The sequence below is a fragment of the Amblyomma mixtum genome, chromosome 1 (assembly GCF_055824585.1).
Source record: "Amblyomma mixtum isolate Tamu chromosome 1, ASM5582458v1, whole genome shotgun sequence".
In the NCBI taxonomy this organism is placed as follows: Eukaryota; Metazoa; Arthropoda; class Arachnida; order Ixodida; family Ixodidae; genus Amblyomma; species Amblyomma mixtum.
This window is the reverse complement of record NC_143012.1, coordinates 321,526,518-321,547,885: the sequence shown is the minus strand read 5'-3', so window position 1 is coordinate 321,547,885 and position 21,368 is coordinate 321,526,518. Positions and strand designations below refer to the sequence as shown.

General features: G+C 44.8%; 1 protein-coding gene across 1 annotated transcript; it reads left to right on the top strand.

Annotated features, from left to right (window-relative positions):
* The first annotated feature begins 21 nt into the window (after positions 1-21).
* ND-39 (NADH:ubiquinone oxidoreductase subunit 39) lies at positions 22-19,796 on the top strand. Its single transcript, XM_089567237.1, has 10 exons — positions 22-68; positions 1,013-1,219; positions 2,454-2,551; positions 3,397-3,488; positions 6,869-7,031; positions 9,534-9,642; positions 17,163-17,307; positions 18,146-18,256; positions 18,935-19,004; positions 19,541-19,796. The coding sequence occupies exons 1-10, from the start codon at positions 29-31 to the stop codon at positions 19,718-19,720; spliced, it is 1,215 nt and encodes a 404-aa protein (XP_089423363.1). The 5' UTR covers positions 22-28; the 3' UTR covers positions 19,721-19,796.
* The last annotated feature ends 1,572 nt before the right edge of the window (positions 19,797-21,368 follow it).

Below are 21,368 nucleotides of genomic sequence, written 5' to 3'. Positions count from 1 at the left end.
TAAAATATTAGGCCCGCAACATAAAGACATGGCGGCCCTGAGGATCTGTCTGCTAACAAGATTCCCAAGTAATATTTTCGGCAGACACTCTATTACTTTGTTCTCGATTACAGCCGAGTTTGTTTGTTTAGTGGGCCGTCACCCTTCTATGCAAGCGTGGGCTTTAAAAAATGTTTTTGGTTTACAGATGCTTGAATGTGGTGCCCTTCTTAGTGCGAGCACTTTGCCTCAGTATTGGAAACACCACTTTGAAGGAGTGTCGCACTTGCAAACGTTCAAGCTTAGTACCCACTGTGTTGCGAAAAACTTCGTGCCTAGTTACAGAGGGTGTTTAGTTCGACTGTGCTCTTTTTGTTGCCTATATTGTGCAGCATTGACCTGTCCGCTATGTGGAAGTACCGGTCTGGGACGACCTTTTAGAGGACACCGTAGTATAGTTGCAAACTTTCGCTGTGACAGCTTTAATTGTTCTCTATAATTACCAAGGTTACTCGTCTGGACAAAAAAGCTCAGGCACTTAATTGGGCAACAATGTTGCATGCTTAAGCAATCTTGCTTAAGCATGTGCTCAGAGTGCATCATAGAAGGGTTGCGTTTGAACGCAGGCTCTGGTTATCAGGTACTACTCTTTGAATGTGTCCCAGTGCTTTCGTATGGTCGACAGTGCTGCTGGGATTCGAATGGATGAGGCGTTCTGTTTGGGCAGCCTTGATTGCACATCTTGTGTACTGCCCGACTTTTTGACAAGTTTTTATAGTTGTTCCTCTTTAAATCTTTTCGTTCCCAAGTTTGACGTTAACTCTTTGTTTTTACACACATGCACATTTTTCTTTTACACTCACAATATCCTTCGAAAAAGTAACTTTCGTCGTTTAAGCAGTTATGTCCTTGCATCGTAAACTACGTCTTATTGCCTGGTTTCACTGTATACTCTATTTCCATAGAGTATAATTGAGGAAAGAACGGCTAGAGTGATAAGTGTTAAACTAACTCACTACACATGTGCTTGCAGAGTCAGGGCAGGGTGCTATCGCTGGCACCCTGTCCGTGAACCAGCGGCAATGCTCAAGCCAGCCGTCCGGCAACCCGGTGGGTGGCACAGGCATGAACCTGGCATCTCTGAAAAGGGGCACGGGAGGCAGGAGCTCCTTCAGTGGTGTCGTGTGCACTGTCTTCGGAGCAGGTGGATGCCTTGGTCGGTTTTTGGTCAACAAGCTAGGTGAGCCACCTGCCTTTCATTTTACTCGTGTGGGCTTTGAGCGCCTGGCAGTCATGCAGTGTCCACAGGTGACGTTGCACAGATTTTGACAAGCAAGTAAAAAAGGAATGAAGCCAGTTTAACTGTGCAACTGATATTATATATCGGCTAATTTTCTTAGGTAAAGCTATTGGTCAGTCAAGTACAAAACTGGATGCATTATGGTGCAGTGCAGCACTCCAGTAAAGACATACCAAGCATCTTGAAACTTGGAAAAACCACCTAGGCGCAAATAATTTCACAAGGACAAAAAGAGATGAGGAGATAACGGACAGGCACCAACTAGCCCGTCAACATGCCTTACTGATACCAAGCACATCGAACACTTCACAGCTAGTTTTCTGTACTGCACTAAGTGGTGCTAAGCTGTCCACTACAAGGTTCTTTTATGTGCTCCCAGATGGCGCTTAGCTGCCAACTGCAAAATGTTCAGTGCTTACATCGTTTTCAGCGGCGAGACAGATTGGCATTTTTTGGCATAGATAAAACTTGCTCTCGTACCACAGGTGACCGAAAGTTGTCAAACTTTCATGCATGTGCTTGTCGCTTGATAACTTTATTGCTTTTCATGTTTCTGTGCCCTACATGTGCTACAACACGAGAACTAACAGATTTTTTTTTTTTCATTTTAAAATAGTTGCAGCACCTATACACGTATACAGCTTTTTGTGACACTGCAGTCAAATCTGGAGGACTAAAGTGCGAGTGTCAATCCATGGCAGTATGTAGTCCTGAAGACGTCAGGGGTGAGGCCAATAGGTTCACATAAAAGGTTCTACCCCTCGAATCTTCTCTCACAAATTTGGGATGAGGACACTGGAGATGCAGCAGTCAAGTCATTGTGTTCGCGACTGATGGCCTGCTTCGGTCTTCAGGCACCGAAGGAAAGGGCAAAAGAAAATGCTTGTTTACAGGCCGTAGTACTTCCACACTATGGCCATAGGTCTGTCTCCTTCCCTTGCCCGCCTAGTCTTGGCAGCAGTGCCACAAAAAGTTTTCCATGACTGCAATTGATTTTCTGTCTGGTGTGACCATCTGCCTTATTCTGTTATTTCAAAAAGACAGATATGTCATCGTTTCATTTTTGCATAGGCGAGATGCTGTCTGTAGCACAGTGTTGATAGTAATTAGGAATGGGTTGGAGGATGGCCGGTGTAAATCGCATGCCTGTGCATGGCATGTTTGTCTTATGCAGGGAAGATTGGCTCCCAGCTCATTTTGCCATCGAGGGGAGATTTTTATTACATGCAAAGGCTGAAGCTTTGCGGTGACCTGGGCCAGGTCTTGCTTGTGGTGAGTTCCTGCCTCCATTGTGGTTGCTTTCTTTGCACAATAAGTGCATTGCTGTGTAGTGCCAGTGCAAGTTCACTCTTGTTACTGAAAAAAAAAAAAAAAATGCTTTACGCTTTGAATAAAAATATTGGGAGACATATTTATCACTGTTACTTACTTCTTTGCCGTTCTGGAGTTTGAAAAGTGTGGAAATTTTTTGTCTGTATCGTCTATTTTGAAAACTGAAATTTGCTGGTCTGTGGGATGGCATCCTTTGACATTAGGCTTGTGCCAGCTGGCTAGCTATTGTTCACTGCAGCATTCATTTGACTTGAACTGCTTAATTCCAAACAGTTGGTGCAATGCTTTTAACTCTTTAAATGTGATAACTATTGTGCTAGCACACTGCTGACCAAGTTTGTACTGTGTTTTATTTATTTATTTAAAGGACCTAAAGGATGGGAAGTGGTGGGGAAGAGTAACATGAAAGCAGTAAAATACTTCAAAGTGACCAATGAGCAATAGCTATGGGTTAAAAAAGATAGACACAGGAACTATTAGATGCTACATTGTGCAGATTTGGAAGCTTAAATATGAAAGTTGGAGTGTGGTTGTAAATGTGTCAAGTAATGGTTGAGAGTGAATGGTGGGTGTGAAAGATTGAAGTGCATCAAACTGTCACGTGCACATAACACAGTGCAAAAGCCATGAATATTTTTCACATATCCAAAAGGCACCATCAGACAAATGCATTGACCGGTCAGTGCAGATCAGTGCAGATCGAAGATAAGCCACTGCATTTTATCCTCGCTGGGATTTTTGTGGAGGTAATCATTCCTTCTTTCTTACCTTTCTGCGCTTTTTAGCCATTCGACCTCAAAGATGAACTGAGCATTGCCAAGGCCATGAAGTACTCCAATGTGGTCATCAACTTGATTGGGAAAGACACAGAAACAAGGTGCGTGTGGGCATGTTCACAGCTTTCAGTAGGCTGTGCTAATGAAATTGCTTTGTGGTAGTGTGAAACAACAGACAACAAATTTTGATGCGCTAATATGTCAGTAACTCAGAAGTTCACTTTCTCAAGTTTTTTTTCTGTCCCACAGAGTGAAGAATCAGTTATTTTATTTGTTGCCACATCAGCCATGCAGTACAACGAGCATCATGCATGAGTCAGGCTTGGGGTCATTGTCGTGTTAAGGAATAACTCCGGGGGTTTTTTGAACATTTTGAGTTGATAATCCCGTCACATTCCTTAGAGTCCCCTCGCTCCACTATAAAACACCAAGGAAAATTATTTAAAAAAAGCAAAGAAACAGGAAACCGAAACTGGGTTTCGACCAAATGACGGCGTCACGACAGACCATCCCATGACGTCATTGGTACTGTCACAAAACCTGTCGTGTGCATGTTGACTGGGCAAACTGGTGACTGTAAGTGAGAGCTTGGGTCATTATTTTTCTGAAATGACCAAAAGCCAGCTCGAAATTTTGTCCTTCAGCAAACACAGAGCGAATATTGATGGCTGTGCGTCCAGTGACATCACGCACGCAATGTTGCCTGTAGAAATCTCCCAGATTGAGGCCATGAAATGGGGAATTTTAAAATTCGTTTTCACAGCAATGAAACACCTCCCCATTGCGACATTGGGCACAAAGGACCAGAAAACTGCAGAGAACCTACCATGAAAGTTTCAGTAATATCAGAGGAGGTTAAAAAAACACCAGAGTTGGTCTTTTAAGATTCATATCTTGGTGGTCATTGCAGCAAAGAAAAATGACCAGTGTTTTGAAGTCACTTGCTGTCTTGAGGCCCAGCTTTCCAGCCCTGTTATTAATTGTGCAAGGAACGTGTTGTCATTGCTTGCATCCAGCTTTCTGTAGTAGTGCCTCCTACTACCATCATTAGCAGTTTGAAGGTTTGAAGGTTTGAAGGTTTATTTCCGCAACTAGGTGTTGCGAGGACAGCCAGGGAAAAAGCTGTATAGACAGCTTGAGAGGTCCTGGCTTCCTCTTACAGTGCAGCATTGACGGCGGCGGAATAGGACATCAAACAAATAGTAAGAAAAAACTCGTATGTTCTGTACATAGAATGACACATGTACGTTCAGTAAGCAGTACATTCTGCTTGTAAAAGAAAAAAGAACTATATTAGGTCAAAGAGACTATAAAGGCAAACACAGGGAGGAGAAAATGAAGGACAGCAGAACTGACAGGTGCACTCAAAATGGTAATAGCAAGAAAAAAAAAGAACTACACGAATATTTGGGGCAATTCTTTCAGAGAAATATTGGAGACATCAAGATTCTTGTGGCAGTACAACTGGTTCAGAAGTGTCGGTAAGGTATGCTGCAACATTTGTTTGCCATAGTTTGTACGGCATTTCTTAACATTCCAAGGCTCTGCTGCGCGGGTATCATACACAGTTCTGCTTTGCTCTAACCTAGCAAGTGTAAGTAAGAAGTCATCATTTTTCATTATGGCGAGTTTATATTTATAGCACAGCCTATAGTTATACATGGATTTCATTGGAATAACGTTGTGTCGGTGGAAAAGACTCGCAGTGTGGAAGAAATACGGCACTTTACATGCAATGCGTATAATACGTTTTTGTAAGACAGTGAGTTTGTTAATATTTTCAGCTGTTGTTGTTGCCCACACCATACATCCGTAGCTGGCTATGGAAGAGAACAAAGAGTGATAAAGTAACATGTTGACTGACGTAGGAAAATTAAAGCAATGGCGGCGCATGATACCAACTGTTCTGGAAAGTTTCTGAAAAGTTCTCCTATAAGCACTGAATAAAACTGCATTCATTTCAGGCGTTTCCCTCAAATCATGAGATGAATATTCAGTGCAGAGTCACTGTGCTGTGTGGTGTATTTGGTGTGACATGCAGTTATGTCAGGTTTGAAGAAAATCCTTGGTAATGCAAAGGATATGGATTGACTTACCTTGAGAGCTGGTCGACAACTCACCATTGTTGCGCCACCTCACTGCCACTTGTTCTGGCATTGATTCTTTATATTCGTCAATACGAATGGGCCTTTATTATGTACTGCGCTTGAAATATGTACACCAAAATAGCTTTGGTCTGCACTGTTGTCTTGCAATAGGGAAACATGTGAACTACAATGCGGATCCCCGTGAACTTGATTGGTCAGGTCACAAAGATGGTTTGCTGTCATAGGCTGGCAGTGAAGTATGTCAACTCCACTGCAAGAACTCTGGACAACACCCCAAGTCCTGCACTGTGTTTCTGCACCCCTGCGCTATATGCTGTTGCCTTTGCAGTAGTACTGCTGGCGAGATCATTGTTGGCTGTGTCAGCTGTGCTCTGCATGAGGCTAGCAGTTAGTATACTCGCGTGCCAAGGCAGGACTGTGAGCTATGAGGCATGCTATAGAGCAGGGGTTCTCAAACTTTTTTGCTTGGAGGAACCCCAAAAGCCTTCAATAAGTTCCAGGGAACCCTCCCCCCCCCCCGCTTTCACTTACCAGCAATGTTGTCGAATGCATTTTTGCAAAGAGAGAGTTGCAAAAGTTAAATGTTTATTGCACAGATTAATACAAATACTATTGTGATGGGTGGTACTGCTTCCCTTTTAAGAGCAAGTCAAAGCGTGGCTCAGTAGCACTGAGAGCCAGTCTCATATCAGCTGCCGGGTCAGGGCCGGTGAGGGTTCTCGTGGAACACAAGAAGACAGCCTGCGGAACCCCTGTGTTCCGCGGAACCAAGTTTGAGAACCCCTGCTATAGAGGATGGAGGGCTTTGCAGAAGGACGAAAGAAGTTTTTCAATTCTTTGTGGTGCCAGCCATGCTGTCTTCTGGATAGACACTTTTAGAAACTTTTAGAAACTTGAAAATTTTAAGCAAAAGATGGCAAGAATGGCACACATTAATAAGTGGGTATGTGGCACGGTACTGTTTCAGTTGGCCGTTACAGTAAGTGTAGTGGCCAAGGGGTTACTGATTACAGAGTTTTATGCAGGCGCATTGTAATGTAGTTCATTCACATTAGTCGCAGATTCATAGTGACTGCTTGCATTTCTCAGATAGTCTGCATATTCATTGCTTTTAATGTTTAGTATTGGGATAACTTTTCATGTTCACGGCACAAATGGTAACAGCCCAGAAGTGCACAAAAGGAGCATTTTCCCTGGTAACCAATATTACTCTAAAGTATAAAATAAAACACGTGTTGGTGTAGTTTATTCTGTGTTTCAAAATAGACTTCGAGGTGTAAACCTTCTTTTTTTTTTTTATGGTGCAAATGTGTGTGTGCACAAAGTATAATAGGTATTTTTTACACCTAATGATTAAATAATTTTTTGTGCAGCAACTACCCATTCAGTGAAGTCCACGTCAAAGGTGCGGAGAGGATCGCCAGAATTGCAAGGGAAAGTGGCGTTCAAAAGTTGATTCACTTTTCGGCACTGAATGCCACGGAAAATCCCAAGCCCATCATCAAGTTTGGAGGGTCAAAATTTTATGCCAGCAAGGTAAAGAGCAGTGCTGGTTACTAGTCACAAATTTTTCATCTTTCGCTCGTGACTCTACCTTGCTCACGCATCAGTAGCATTACACGTTATAGAAGTGTGCTGTTTGATGCAGTCATTCATATGTGTTTAGGGCCCGTTGTTTTTTGCAAGCTCAGTTCTACCCAGTTTTAATGCCCTGAGGGAATTTCAGAAAGCCAACTGAAACTCGGAATTCTACCTGAAAATGCACCTTCAAGAAAATGTAGTTTGCCAGTGCAAAAAGCTGAAGGCATTGAATGGAAACTAATGGATATCGTGAGCCTATTCTAGAGCGGTATTTCCACACAGTTGTTGGCGATATTAATTCTCTTCTAACGTTTTTTATCTGAGGCATCTCTTCATGCTTTCATAAATTATGTGAGGGATGTGAGTAGATTTAGCGCTGACGTGTAAATGTTGCATATGTGAATTGTAACGTGCATGATGAAATAGTTGCCTTAAATAAGCAAGAGCAGATTTCTAGGGGTGTGCGAACATTGAAGATTTCAAATACGAATAGAAAACGAATGTATAGAAAAATTGACTTTGAATATCAAATCAATATCGAATATCTGTTTAGGATGAAAAAAAAAATTAGAAAAAGGAAACTAGTCAAATTTTGTTGTTCATTTTATTTATTTATTTATTCTTCGAAATAATATGCGGTCTTTGCAACTGAAATAACCAGAATTAGACTGACTCAGCACCATAAAAAAAATGCATCACATTCACAGAAATGTATGCTCCTTAATTAGACAGCATATCAGTATGCAGTCTGTGCTGTGGTTATGCAAAATGAGTAACAAAATGAAATTGAGAACTGAACACATGACTGGCAACTAAAAATAATATGGTGAGTGAGAAGGACTGGAAGAAATGCCTGAAAATAAAGTGAAACCTTGAGAGGAGACTCCACTGCACAAGTGGTGAAATGCCCATGGTCAGAGCAGTGTGTATATAAGCGAGGGGAATGTACATTGGTGTCAGAATGGCAAGGCTGCCTCAAAAAAGAAAAAGAAATTACCAACGACACACCAGTCGACATCCAAAAGTGGTGCACAGCTGGGTTAGGATGTTTAACGAATGTGTGGCCGATAGCCATCTTTGTAGTGTTTTTTTGGCGCTTTAAAATTGTGCCCAGATTTTGTCGTTTTGCCGTGGTACGATTTATGAAAGTTGACGTGACATTCAATCGCTGTTGAATATTAAAAATTTTTCAATATTTGGAAATTGTCAAATATCGATTTCTCAAATCGAATATGAACTGAATAACGAACATATTCGATTCGCATTCTAAGTTTCAAATATTTATTTGCACACCCCCTACTGATTTGGTAAGCCGTTATGCACTGTGCATGAAAATGGTACAAAAAATGTAGAGTTTAGGTCTTGCAGAAAAGCAGGTGCTAGAATTCACTTCCGCTGCCATAAATAAATAAAAAAACTTGAGTCTTGAAGTGATCGCTAGAAAGATCTGCTTTGTTGTACCTGACTTTGGACTCAAAGAATGATGTCTGATTTTTACTCCCTAGTATATAGAAAAAGTAATTGAGATGGGAGTAATGAAACCTGATGCGAGAAAGATGTGATAGCAGTTGGATGTACCCTCAGTGGATATCTTGGGTGGTGGTTCTGGAGGTCTCTCTGTGGCTTTATATTCAGTTTTGGCGTCGCTTTTCCATTCCGCTGGTGCGTGGGTTTCTAGTGGGCGGAGGTCTCATGAAGGCTTCACTTGCCAAGGCTTCATGCAGACAATGCTGACATTTTCGCCAGGTGTCGCTGGTAGTGCTACCAGGCAGTCAAATAAAACCTAAAAATGAAGTCTTGTGTGCACGCGTGTGTATGTGCATGCATGTGTCTGTCTGTCCACCCACCCACCTCCAAAGAAGTGATGGTGAAATCATATTCAAAGATGACTAAGATGCAGTTGGAAGGCAGTGAATGTAAAACGAAATGTAGAACCAGTATACTACTAATGCAGATTTGTCACGTCCTATTATATGATTGCCGGTGCCTTTTTTTTTTGTCCCTGCAATGTTCTGTTACCAAACAAGGCGTTAAGCTGTTTAATGAAAAGGCTAAAATTTGGGCTAAAGATCAGCGCAGCAAGTGATAGAAAGGAGAATGAAGGATGTGAAATTAAGCTACTGAAAGTAAGCAGTGTGGATTAGAGATGAAATGTAAGTTGAGGGTAGTTTAATTGCAATTTAAAAGAACAAATGAGCTATGCAGGGCGCATTTTATCCAGATTTGATAACTGGTGGCTTGTTAGAGAGACAGGGTAAATGCCGAATGAAGAATTACGTAGTGAGGCATGGCATAGAGTTGGATGGAGTGGCAAAGCTATAAAATTTGTTAGGCTGTGAACAAGCACATGATAAGGCTGGTTGGAGGTTTAAAACTTGGGAGAGGCCTTTGCCGTGCAGTTAACTCAGCTTGCCCTTGCCTGAAGATGATGGTGATCTGGGATGTTTTTTTGTGCAGTGGCTGGGAGAGCAGGTGGTCAGGGAGGCATTTCCTGGAGCCATAATCTTCCGTCCTGCTGACATGTACTCCCACGAGGATCACTTTCTGCGTTACTATGTGTCCAAGGGTGAGTGTCTTTTTTTTTTTCTCTAAGCAATGCTTGCATCTTCTCTGTCCATTTATTGTTGATGAGCCTGCCATATCCACTGCTGGTGTGGTGAAAACCGTCTATGCGTGTAGGCATGAACGGTGCAAGCACAAGTTCGCATTGCTACGCACAGAGGACACCGCAAATCTGTGGTGTGATGAACAGTGCCTGTGCTCCTCATTTCTCCTTTGCGTTACGCCAACACTGCTGATGCCACAGAACGGGGAAATGTTCTCTTAACAGCTGTCGCTGTAAAAAAAGGTTTATAAAATGGCATTTTGCTTTGTGACAGGCATTTCAGTGCAGCATACTGTCATACATGAGCTGGTTTGCCTTCAGCAGAGAAAGTGTCTTGAAGATATAAAAACTATATATAATGCGTGCGTGCGTGAAGTGATGGGCACTGACAGTGGGAGACAGTTGTGACCAGAAAGCCCCACTCGGGATAGATGTGCTATTTCAATCTGGTATTTTATATTCTGTGAATGAGAGTAAATGTGCCCTATTTTCGTTGCACTACTGATGGACCCTCCCTCATCTTGGGAACTCTTCGGTAAATTGTTCTTGTCAGAATTGTAGATATCAGCAGATTACTAGGAAAGTTCCTTTCTAAAGGGACACTGGATACAACTCCATCCAATCTTTATTTAGTACAACTATATTGTGTGGTGCTTTGTGGTTATATTGGTGCCTGTTTGGCAGTGGGAGATACGTTTATTTCCGGGAAAATTGGATTTAAAATTGGAGCACTTATTTCCAGCCACTCAGTTCAAACTTGTCGCATCAAGGAACTCCATTTAGAAGTGGATGGTGGCATAGCTTAGACTAAGAGATCTGTGCGAGAAATGCTGTTTTAGCATCGCCTTTACTTGTGAAAATGACTGGTGGCTTATAGAAAGTCAGTTTTTAATGAAAATAGCACCTTTGTCAATAGAACGCAGTAATTAACTCACCACGGTGGCTCAGTGGTTATGGCACTCGGCTGCTGACCCGAAAGACATGGGTTCAATCTCGGCCGCGGCGGTTGAATTTTGATGGAGGCGAAATTCTTGAGGCCTGTGTACTGTGTGATGTCAGTGCACGTTAAAGAACCCCAGGTGGTCAAAATTTCCAGAGCACTTCACTATTTCATCCCTCATAGCCTGAGTCACTTTGGGACGTTAAACCATAACCAAATCAGAACGCAGTAATTATCGACATGGGCCAACTTAACTTTGACTTCAGTGTCCCTTTAAGGCAGGCAAGTAACACTACCAGTGAGGCCATACCTTTTGACATGGTCGTGTTAAATTAAGGGGGGATGCTGCAAATAAAATGGCAAATTTGGTCAAAATTTTTATTTTGGAATGAAGATGATACAGCACCGCCACCAACTACGACGAAGCGCTAGCGCCGCCCGTAGGAGGCTCGTGCTGGAGAACTGCCGCTTGAGTGCCGGTCCCTCGCCTCGCTCGTTCTTAGACTTCTTGCGCCAGGGTCTTCGTCGCCGGAGCTTGAAGGTGCCAATAAACCGCTCTACATTTGGTGGAGGTTGCTGCGGTCACCTTTTCCCATCACCGTGGACCTTCGCAGTCGCACCATCCCGATGTCTAAGGCCGGTCGCCATCACGCGGGAGGTCGCCGATGCACTTCCTAGTCTTCGGCAACCGGCACCCTTGGCTCCCCAGGCCGGTCTTTTCCCAATCCAGCCCACTCCTGTTGCCGCCCCGTTGAGCTACGATCCTGCAGTCACAGTGCCGCCTGCGCCCGCACCCGTGCCTCTCACATATGCCGACGTTGTCAGAAGACCACCGCCGCTGCAGGCCTATGCATACGCTCCTCCTGCGGTGTCTGCGCCTGCTGCTCCCCGGCACCGTTTCGCGCCCGTTGCCTACAATCCTTGGCGCACACCTGACAACAAACCTATCTGCTACGCCTGCGGTCGTCCCGGCCACGTCGCGCGCCTCTGTCGACGTACTCTGCCTGCGCCTCTACACCCCATGCCGGATTACCCCGCTACGGATCGCACCTTTCGCCCATCTTTCGAACCACCCCATCGGGGCACCTCACCTGATCGCGCTCATGGTCGTCAGCCCTACGTTTCCCACCGATCGCCGTCCCCTCGCCGCCGCTCCTTGTCGCCCATGAGGCGTCGCACCGTCACCGCCGATTCGGAAAACTAGCAGCCGCAGTTCCTGGGGCACGAACTGCGCTATCATCGCCCTGTTCAAGTCCTCGCCTTTCACCGCCAAATCTTCTTGACGTGTTTGTGGACGGCGTACTGACACTTGCGCTTGTGGACACTGGGGCCACTGTTTCTGTGATTAACGAAAACTTCTGCCGTTCGCTTCGAAAAGTTACGACCCCATCTTCTGTACTCTCCCTCCGTACAGCTAGCGCCGAGCCCGTTCATCCTTCTGCCGCTTGCACAGCCCGCGTCGTCATCGCCGATGTTTTATACGTTGTCGAATTTTTAATCCTCCGTGCAAGCTCCCATAACGTAATCCTTGGCTGGGACTTTCTATCCCGCCATAGCGCCGTCATTGACTGTGCCCGTGCGCATGTCGTCTTTTCTCCGCTCTGTGATACACTTTTCGACGCACCTCCGATTCGCTGTGATGATAAGCTTGTTGTTGCCGAGGACACCGATATTCCCCCTGAGAGTGCTGTGTTCGTCCCTGTGTGCGCCGCCTCTGTTTCTGAGGCCACCGTTCTCTTCAAGCCTTCCACCCTCCTTGCCTCTCGTCGACGTCTCTCTCTTCCCTTCGCCGTCATCGACATTCACCACGGTGCTGCCGCCATCCTCGTCTCCAACACCTCATTCTCTGCGTTTCCCCTGCTTCGTGGCGAGTGCCTTGGTCATTTTGAAACCGCTGACCTCATCTCTTCCTTGGACACCGATGCGCCCTCCTCCAGTCTCGACCTCGCTGCCCTCACCCCACGTGGCGCTCCTCCCGATCACCCACTGCCTTCGGACATTTTCGACCGCTCTATTGACCCCGCCCTCGACACAGCCCAACACGCGCAGCTTCTTGTCCTGCTCAATCAGTTTCGCTCATCGTTTGACCACCAGTCCTCTTCTTTGGGCCGTGCAACCACTGTCGAGCACCACATTGAAACTGGTACACATACTCCTCTCCGCCAGCGCCCCTACCGTGTGTCCCTTCCCGAGCGCCGCCTCATCGCTGAGCAAGTGGACGACATGCTGCAACGCGGCATTATTCAGCCATCTGCCAGTCCTTGGTCATCCCCAGTTGTCCTGGTGAAAAAGAAGGATGGCTCGATACGATTTTGCGTGGACTATCGCCGGCTCAACAAAATTACGCGCAAAGACGTCTACCCGCTGCCCCGAATTGACGACGCCCTTGACTGCTTGCAAGGCGCCGAGTTCTTCTCATCTCTGGACCTTCGTTCCGGCTATTGGCAAGTCCCGATGTCTGCGTCCGACCGTCCTAAAGCGGCATTCGTTACCCCTGACGGCCTATATGAATTCACCGTAATGCCTTTCGGTCTGTGTAACGCTCCCGCCACGTTCGAACGAATGATGGACAACATCTTGCGCGGTCTCAAGTGGAACATTTGTCTTTGCTATTTAGATGATGTTGTTGTGTTTTCGCCCGATTTTCCGATGCATCTCCAGCGCTTGCGCCAGATATTGAGCTGCCTCACTCGTGCTGGCCTTCAACTTAACCTCAAGAAGTGTCACTTTGGCGCCCGGCAACTGGCAATACTCGGCCACCTCGTATCCAAAGACGGCGTCCTACCTGATCCTGACAAACTCCGTGCTGTGGCTGACTTCCCTAAACCGACCTCTACGAAACAGCTGCGCCGATTTGTGGGCCTCTGCTCCTATTTTCGGCGCTTTGTCCCTAATTTCGCCTCTATCGTCGCGCCCCTTACGAAACTCCTCAATGGTCCCGCCGACCTGTCTACGTGGGACTCTGCCTGCGATGAAGCTTTTGCTACGCTCCGTCGCCTTCTTACTTCGCCCCCTATTCTTCGGCACTATGACCCCACTGCTCCTACTGAGGTGCACACCGACGCAAGCGGAATCGGCCTCGGTGCTGTCCTGGCCCAGCGCAAGCCCGAATTTTCTGAATACGTTGTTGCGTACGCCAGCCGTGCTCTCACCAAAGCAGAGTCGAACTACACCGTGACTGAAAAGGAGTGTTTGGCCGTAGTGTGGGCTCTCACGAAATTCCGCCCATACTTATATGGCCGCCCGTTCACCGTCGTTACTGATCACCACGCCTTGTGCTGGTTGGCCTCCCTCAAAGATCCCTCAGGACGCCTTGGCCGCTGGGCGCTCCGTCTTCAGGAATTCGATATTACCGTAGTCTACCGGTCGGGCCGCAAGCACTCCGACGCCGACGCCTTGTCACGCTCGCCACTGCCCTCTCCTGCGCCCTCTTCCCCCTTACCTGATTCCCTACTCGCAGCGCTCACTACTATGGACATGCCCAATCAACAACGCCAGGATCCATGGATTTTGTCCCTGCTCGATGTCCTTCGTGCACACTCTACGTCCTCCTTCCCTCGAGCTCTTCGTCGCCAAGCTTCCCATTTTGCCATCCGCGACGATCTCCTGTACCGCCGCAACTATCGACCGGACGGCCGAAAGTGGCTCCTCGTGATTCCCCGCCATCTTCGGTCTGAGATCTGTGCGCACTACCATGCCGACCCTCAGAGCGCTCACGCTGGATCACTCAAAACCTACGAGCGACTACGGCAGAGGTACTACTGGCGAGGCATGTACAACTTCGTTCGTCGCTACGTTCGCTCCTGCACAGCCTGTCAGCAGCGGAAGTCGCCACCTCGACCCTCGACTGCCCCGTTACAGCCATTACCGTGCCCGGCTCGCCCTTTCGATCATGTGGGCATCGACCTATATGGGCCGCTCCCCTTCACGACCGCCGGGAATCGATGGATTATAGTTGCCGTGGACCACCTCACTCGGTATGCTGAGACCGCTGCCCTACCTGCGGCTACTGCTCGCGACGTCGCCCTCTTCCTTCTTCATCACTTCGTCCTGCGTCACGGCGCTCCGCGAGAACTTCTCAGTGACCGCGGCCGTGTTTTCTTGTCTGAAGTTGTTCACGAGCTTCTCGATACGTGCCACTCAGTCCACCGTACCACTACTGCTTACCACCCTCAAACTAACGGCCTCACCGAACGATTCAACCGAACTCTTGGGGACATGATCGCCATGTACATTAGCTCTGACCGCACTAATTGGGATCAAGTCCTTCCGTTCGTGACCTATGCCTATAACACCGCATCTTAGGCAACCACCGGCTTTTCCCCTTTCTTTCTTTTATTCGGGCGCGAGCCTTCCTGCCTCCTGGACACCATCCTTCCCTACAACCCCGACAGCTCAGAATATACTTCCCTTTCTGACATTACCCGCCATGCTGAGCAGTGCCGCCAGTTGGCTCGCTCCTTCACCGCCGAACGTCAAGGACTCCGCAAACATGAGTCCGATCAAGACACGCCCGCTGCACACTTCTCCACTGGATCATTGGTCTGGCTCTCTGTTCTGGCTGCGTCCAAATTTTCGGCCAAGCACATTGGTCCCTACCGTATCTTAGAGAGTACGTCACCTGTCAACTATATCATCGAACCGGTGACACCTTCTTTGGACCATCGCCGCCGTGGTCGCGACGTCGTTCATGTCAGCCGCTTGAAGCCTTATTACAGCCCTCTCGTCGTCTCCTCGCCTTGAGTCGCCAGGATGGCTCCCTCTTTCCGCCGGGGCAGTTGAAATGAAGAAGATGATAAAGCACCGCCACCAACGACGACGAAGCGCTAGCGCCGCCCGTAGGAGGCTCGTGCTGGAGAACTGCCGCTTGAGTGCCAGTCCCTCGCCTCGCTCGTTCTTAGACTTCTTGCGCCAGGGTCTTCGTCGCCGGCGCTTGAAGGTGCCAATAAACCGCTCTACAATTTCTTTATTTTTTTCATGATCCTCGGGTCTTCATCTGTCTTGTGACGAAGTATTTAGCTGAATGTGCTGTAGAAATTTAGAAGAAGTTTTTTTTTATTCGTGAGCATCGAAAATTGTGAGTGAATCGCACTTTTTATGGCACTGGCACATCACGGTTTCTGCGGCTGTTCATCGACGGACCACTGCCATCTTAGTGTCACCGTGAAAGAGAAAGATCAGAGCGTCCAACGGTTGCAATGCTGTATTCCTCTAGCCAAAAGAAAAAGCAAATGAGGCGATAACAAGGGAAATGAAGGAATAAACTTTAAGATTGATTTTTTTCATCTTTCACATTTTTTGCGATTGCTATCACCGATTGCTATCACTATCACGGTATTTCGTAAAAAATGACAATACAGTGATTGTTTCTTTTTTTTGTGTGTGTGAATGAATCCCGAGAGATTGAGAAGTGCAGTAAAGTTCTTAATTTTTCTGTATATACATGCAATAGTTGTCGAAAGTTATTTTTCTAAGTAATGGTGTAAATATGCACGCTGGAGTTCAGCTTTTATTTTCACGAGTACCAAGCATCTAAAAGAAGAACTAATAGCTTTATTACACAGGACAGGGCATTGTGGACATGCCAACATAAAACATTTGTGCACTTTTGTCCTAATTATTTTACACTCTGCACATGACTTTATGAGGGCGTTAATTGTAATTACTCAGCAATTACAACAGTTAGCTTAAGGGGGGACGAGGGTCTTAAGACTAACTTTTTTATTTATGGCTAGAATCTCATAAAATTATGCACTAAGATGCGTTTTTCTCTTCTCATTTCAAATATGCAATCATAATTGAGCTGATGATCTTAAATCTTACAAAGTCTAGAATGTAATTAGGTAATTTCTTACCCAGCTTTAATGAACTTTCTCATTGCATTTTGTTGCTTTTCTTTACATGAATTGATAGCCGGAGAGTTCCCATGCCCGATGACATTCTTTGTTTTCTTCTAAAGGCATGACATCCTGACGTACTATGTCAAGAGTAAAAGGTCACAGTATTTTACACTGCAACTCATTAAGCTTATTGTAAATTGCTATTTATATGTGGCCTAAACAAGAAAAGTAAGAATGTCATCGGGTAAGGGAATTAGCTGGCTATCAATTCATGTAATTAAAAGCAACAAAATGCAGTGAGAAAGTTTATTAAAGCTGTGTAAGAAATTACCTAATTACCCTCCAGAATTTAAGATAACTTTTAATCTAAGACCACGAGCTCAATTATCACTACATTTTTGAAATCATAAGAGAAAAACGCATCTGTGTGCAAAATTTTATGAGATTCTAACCACAAATAAAAAGGTAAGTTTTAAGACCCTCGTCCCCCCTTAAAATAAAATGCAGTTGTGGTCTGCATAAGATGTTACATATTTGTGCCTAGCTTTGTTGCATCTCGTGCACATAGGTAACGAAAATAGTTTTAGTTGCCACATCCCCTCTTAAAGGAGTCAAGTCGACCGCGGCTGTAATAATCTAAGCTGGGTGAGCTTTACTGGAGGTGAGTTCTGCATGGTTGATGTTTTGTTCCATACCTGCAGCTCGCAGGAACTTGATTTACATGCCAGTGTGGAAGAGAGGTAATGGCATTGTCAAGCAGCCTGTCTACACGGGGGATGTTGCTGAGGGTGTTGTGAATGCCATCTTTGAGGAGGGCAATGAAGGTGAAATCTACCAAGCCGTTGGGTGAGTATGGCGGGTTGGTTCATTACCACCCTGTACAAACTCTGCCTTGCTGATAGTTTTGCTTGTTCAGCGACTGTACAACACTTTCTTACATGCTGCTGTGGATGCAAGTTATGACAAACTGCCCTGTGCTGCGCATTGACTAACTCAACTGGTTTATCTTGTAATGAAAATGTAATTACAGTTTGAACTGCACTGATTACTTATACTTATTGAAATAGTTATGTATTGCTGTATTGTATAGGCCGGGAAGAGGTTGTGGTGCACTTGTGACCGCTTTCCAAACACATCTGCACTCAGAGTTGGTGATGCCTTGACTTACTAACTGTGCTGGACTCTGTGCTCGAGGAAGCAGAGGGGATGTCAACATTTATATGCTGAAACACTGTTCATTATCATTGCAACTAAAACACGAAGTGTGCCAAGTGCTAGTTGCAAAAGATCAATGAGGACCTCCTTGTTAGGAAAGTGCTGGGAGAATCACAGCTTACTAGAAGCTCATAAGCTTGAAGTGCTCTCTGGTGGTACAGTCAGCTTTTTCCTTTAGGGGTGAAGCTGCTCTTAGAAAAAAATGTTATTAATGATGCCGCAGCTATGAAATTTTCAGGGAACATGTTCTTCTGCATGCTGGTTCCAATCATGCCATTTAATTTCATGCACTGTGTAAGATTTTAGACAGAAATTGTAAAATTTTGCTGCTGGAACTTGCTGAAATGAATGCCATTGCTTTGTCTTGACATCAAGTATGTGCTGCAGATCCACCCTTCTTGATTGGAGCATTCTTGTTTGCTACACGCATGTTTGGGAGTGGTGAGAAATGGCCTTGATTCCTTTGCAGACCTCGTCGTTACGAACTGGGGGAGCTGATCGACTACATGTTCAGAGTCATGCGACGGGAGAAAGAAATTGGATACATTCGTTACGACATGCGCTTGGATCCATTCTTCTTGTACGTAGCAGCTCAGAGTGTAGTGAGCGAGTGTTTATTGTACTTTGTGTTGTAGCAGACTGCACCGCAATACAATTTTGCACCTAGCCAGTGATGGTTGTCCTGTGCAGTCACTGACCCAACAGTTCTCCCTATGATTTGGTGGTGTAAAGCATTTCTGCTCGCCGCTATACGGCACTGCAGAAATTTTGAAGCGAGAGTTGACTCTTTGCCTTATTTCTTTTTCAAAATTGATTTGAAATTGCAAAAAGTTATTGGCAAAGTTAATGTTGCATTTTAATTTCAGAGATTACTTTTCTTAAGGGCTGTCAATTTGAACTACTTGCTTCATGATCGAAAGAAGCGGAAAACAGCACAAAAGATTTTACCCAACTAGCCCAACATCTGGAGTGAGGCTAAATTGTAAACACAATGAAAAAGAGCACATGGGTCTCATTCTTGTCTTCTGTTCTGTTCATGCGCTGTTCTTCATCATGTTTACATGTGTGCGTTTTAGCAATTCTCGCTGTTCTTTTCTTTGCCGTTTTCGTAACTTGCAAAACTACTTTTCCTGTTTTTCATAGCTCAGCTATGTTTGTGACCAGTGTATATGACTTTTTTAATGTTTTTTGCTGTACAGTGGTATTTATCATATTGCAGTGTGCTATGTTTCACTGAGCTTCTTGTGTTACCTTCCAGGATGCGTGTGCAGTTTATGCAGACGTTTGGGTTGAAGTATCCAATACTGTCATGGGAACGATTGGAAAGGGTATGAAATGCATGTCACCACATGTGTCTATCATTTGTTTTCCTAGTTCTTGCCCATAGGTATAGCACAGACCAACAGTAATGAAACTTGCATGAAATTTAATGTCATGGCATATGTCAGTATAAAGTGAAGTAAATTTGCTGTATTTTATTTTGCCTTCGTGGCAGAGCATTTCAGAGCGCAATGGGGGAAATAAACAAGTGTCTGAAAATCATACAGCAGAAGGAGTGTATTTACGAAACAGATAAAGCAATTCAAATAATTGGGTCCACATTGCACAGTCTTAGCAATCGTCAGTGGTTGTTGGAGCTGTCTGATAGGTTTGCGTTGGCTGCCATGTTCCATTGGGGAAGTAGTCAAGCTTCTCAGTGATAGTTATGTATTTCTGCATGCGAGTATTCATGGAAGCATGTAGGACAGGATCTCGGGCCAATGACTGCACGTGTAGTACGTTTGTAGCAGAGTATGCAAAATCTCTTGCCATAGCAGTTGTACTGACCCATACTTACTGACCTCCTGTTCTTTTGTCCTACCAGGAACACACAAGTGATGATGTGTACTATGAGTACCCAACGCTGGAAGATCTCAAGGTCAAGCTTACCTGTGTTGAAGATAGGTTCCCATTCGAACTGAAGTACTTCCGCGAAGCTGCCTACTTTGACCCCGACATTGCACAGTTTGAGAAGGTCAGGCCCCCACCAGTCCTTGCTGAATGAGTTTAGCATGACTGGCTGTGTTAACTCTGTTGTAGAATTAAGACTCTCGAATAAAATGTACTGGTTCGGAAAACTTCTTTGCCATGCATATTGCCGTTGTTTTGACAAAAATGCAACTTTGTGAATAACTTTTGTGAATGCAGAAAAAATGGTTCGTAGTTGTGATCAAAATGACAGTGTGATACCGACTATTGAGTCACTAATTGGGACAGATTTTTTTCTCCTGCCTGGAATTCTGATTAGTCAGTTTTCACTCAGAATTCACATAAAGGTGGCACTAGGTACTTGATTGTGTTTCGAGCAAGAGAAGTTTAAGCTGAACTAAAAGAAGTGTTAATTGCCTGCAGATTTATTGAATCAGTATAGCACAATTCACGTCAGAAAACTTTTTGCTCGGCATGTGTCGCTGAGTGGTCAGGGTGGAAATTGGGTAGTTGGTTGTTCACCACATATTATAGAAAAATTAGTGCTTTGGATGGGGACGAAGAAGTAGCGTGTGTTTTGCCTTCTTCTTCTTGGTACCCGTCTGAAGCAACTAGTGTTTTCATAATATGGTCACCGAGTGAATGATGCAGCCACCAAAGTGAGAGAAGTGTAAGTTAATCGCCAACACTGCCTGATGCTCACTATGTGGTGAACATAGCCAGTGAAATGGTAATGAACACTCCGCTTTTCTTGTATTCACCACCGCCTTCCTTTCCAGCTTTGCACATTGTTTATTTCATACAAAACAGCAGGTAATGCAACCAAAACACAACTTTAAACAGAAGCCACTAACTGCTGTCATTTTTGTCATCATCATCATTATCGGCCTGGCTATACCCATTGCAGGACAAAGGCCTCTCCCATATCTCTCCAATTAACCCTGTCCTGTGCCACCTGCAGCCGCGTTATCCCTGCAAACTTCCTAATTTCATCCGCCCACGAAACCTTCTGCTGCCCCCTGCTGCGCTTGCCTTTTTTTGGAATCCAGTCTGTTAACCTTAACATGTCTTGCCCAAGCCAACTTTTTCTTCTTAACTTTGACTAGGATGTCATTAACCTGCATTTATTCCCTGATGCACTCTGCTCTTCCTGTCTCTTAAGGGGGGATGAGGGTCTTGAAAACTTTTTTTTATTTGCTAACATATCTTTCTGAAACTTAGCACCTGGGTGTGTCATTGAATGCTGATTTCGAATATGCATTTAGATTTCAAATATCTCAGCTGGAAGAAAATATATGGCAAAATAAAATATCCTAATTAGGTCATTTCTTATGGGCTTTTTTAGTAATTTATCAGTTAAATAAACATTTTTAAAGAATAAGCAGACATTTGCAAAGGCCCAAAGCACATTCTAAAGCTAACAGAATGTCTACAAACTAATTTTGTTGATCATAAATAAACAACAAAGTTGGAAAGAAAAAATGACGTGGCAGTAATTAGCCCACACTTCGCCTAATTGCTCATATATCATGTTTAAAGGAAAAAAGAAAGCTTTAGCATGTGCTTTGGGCCTTTGCAAATGTCTACTTATTCTTAAAAAATCATTCTTTAACTGATAAATTACTATAAAGGCCCGTAAGAAATTGCCTAATTTGAATGTTATTTTGCGATAAATTTTCTTCCAGATGGGATATTTGAAATCTAAATGCATATTTGAAATCAGC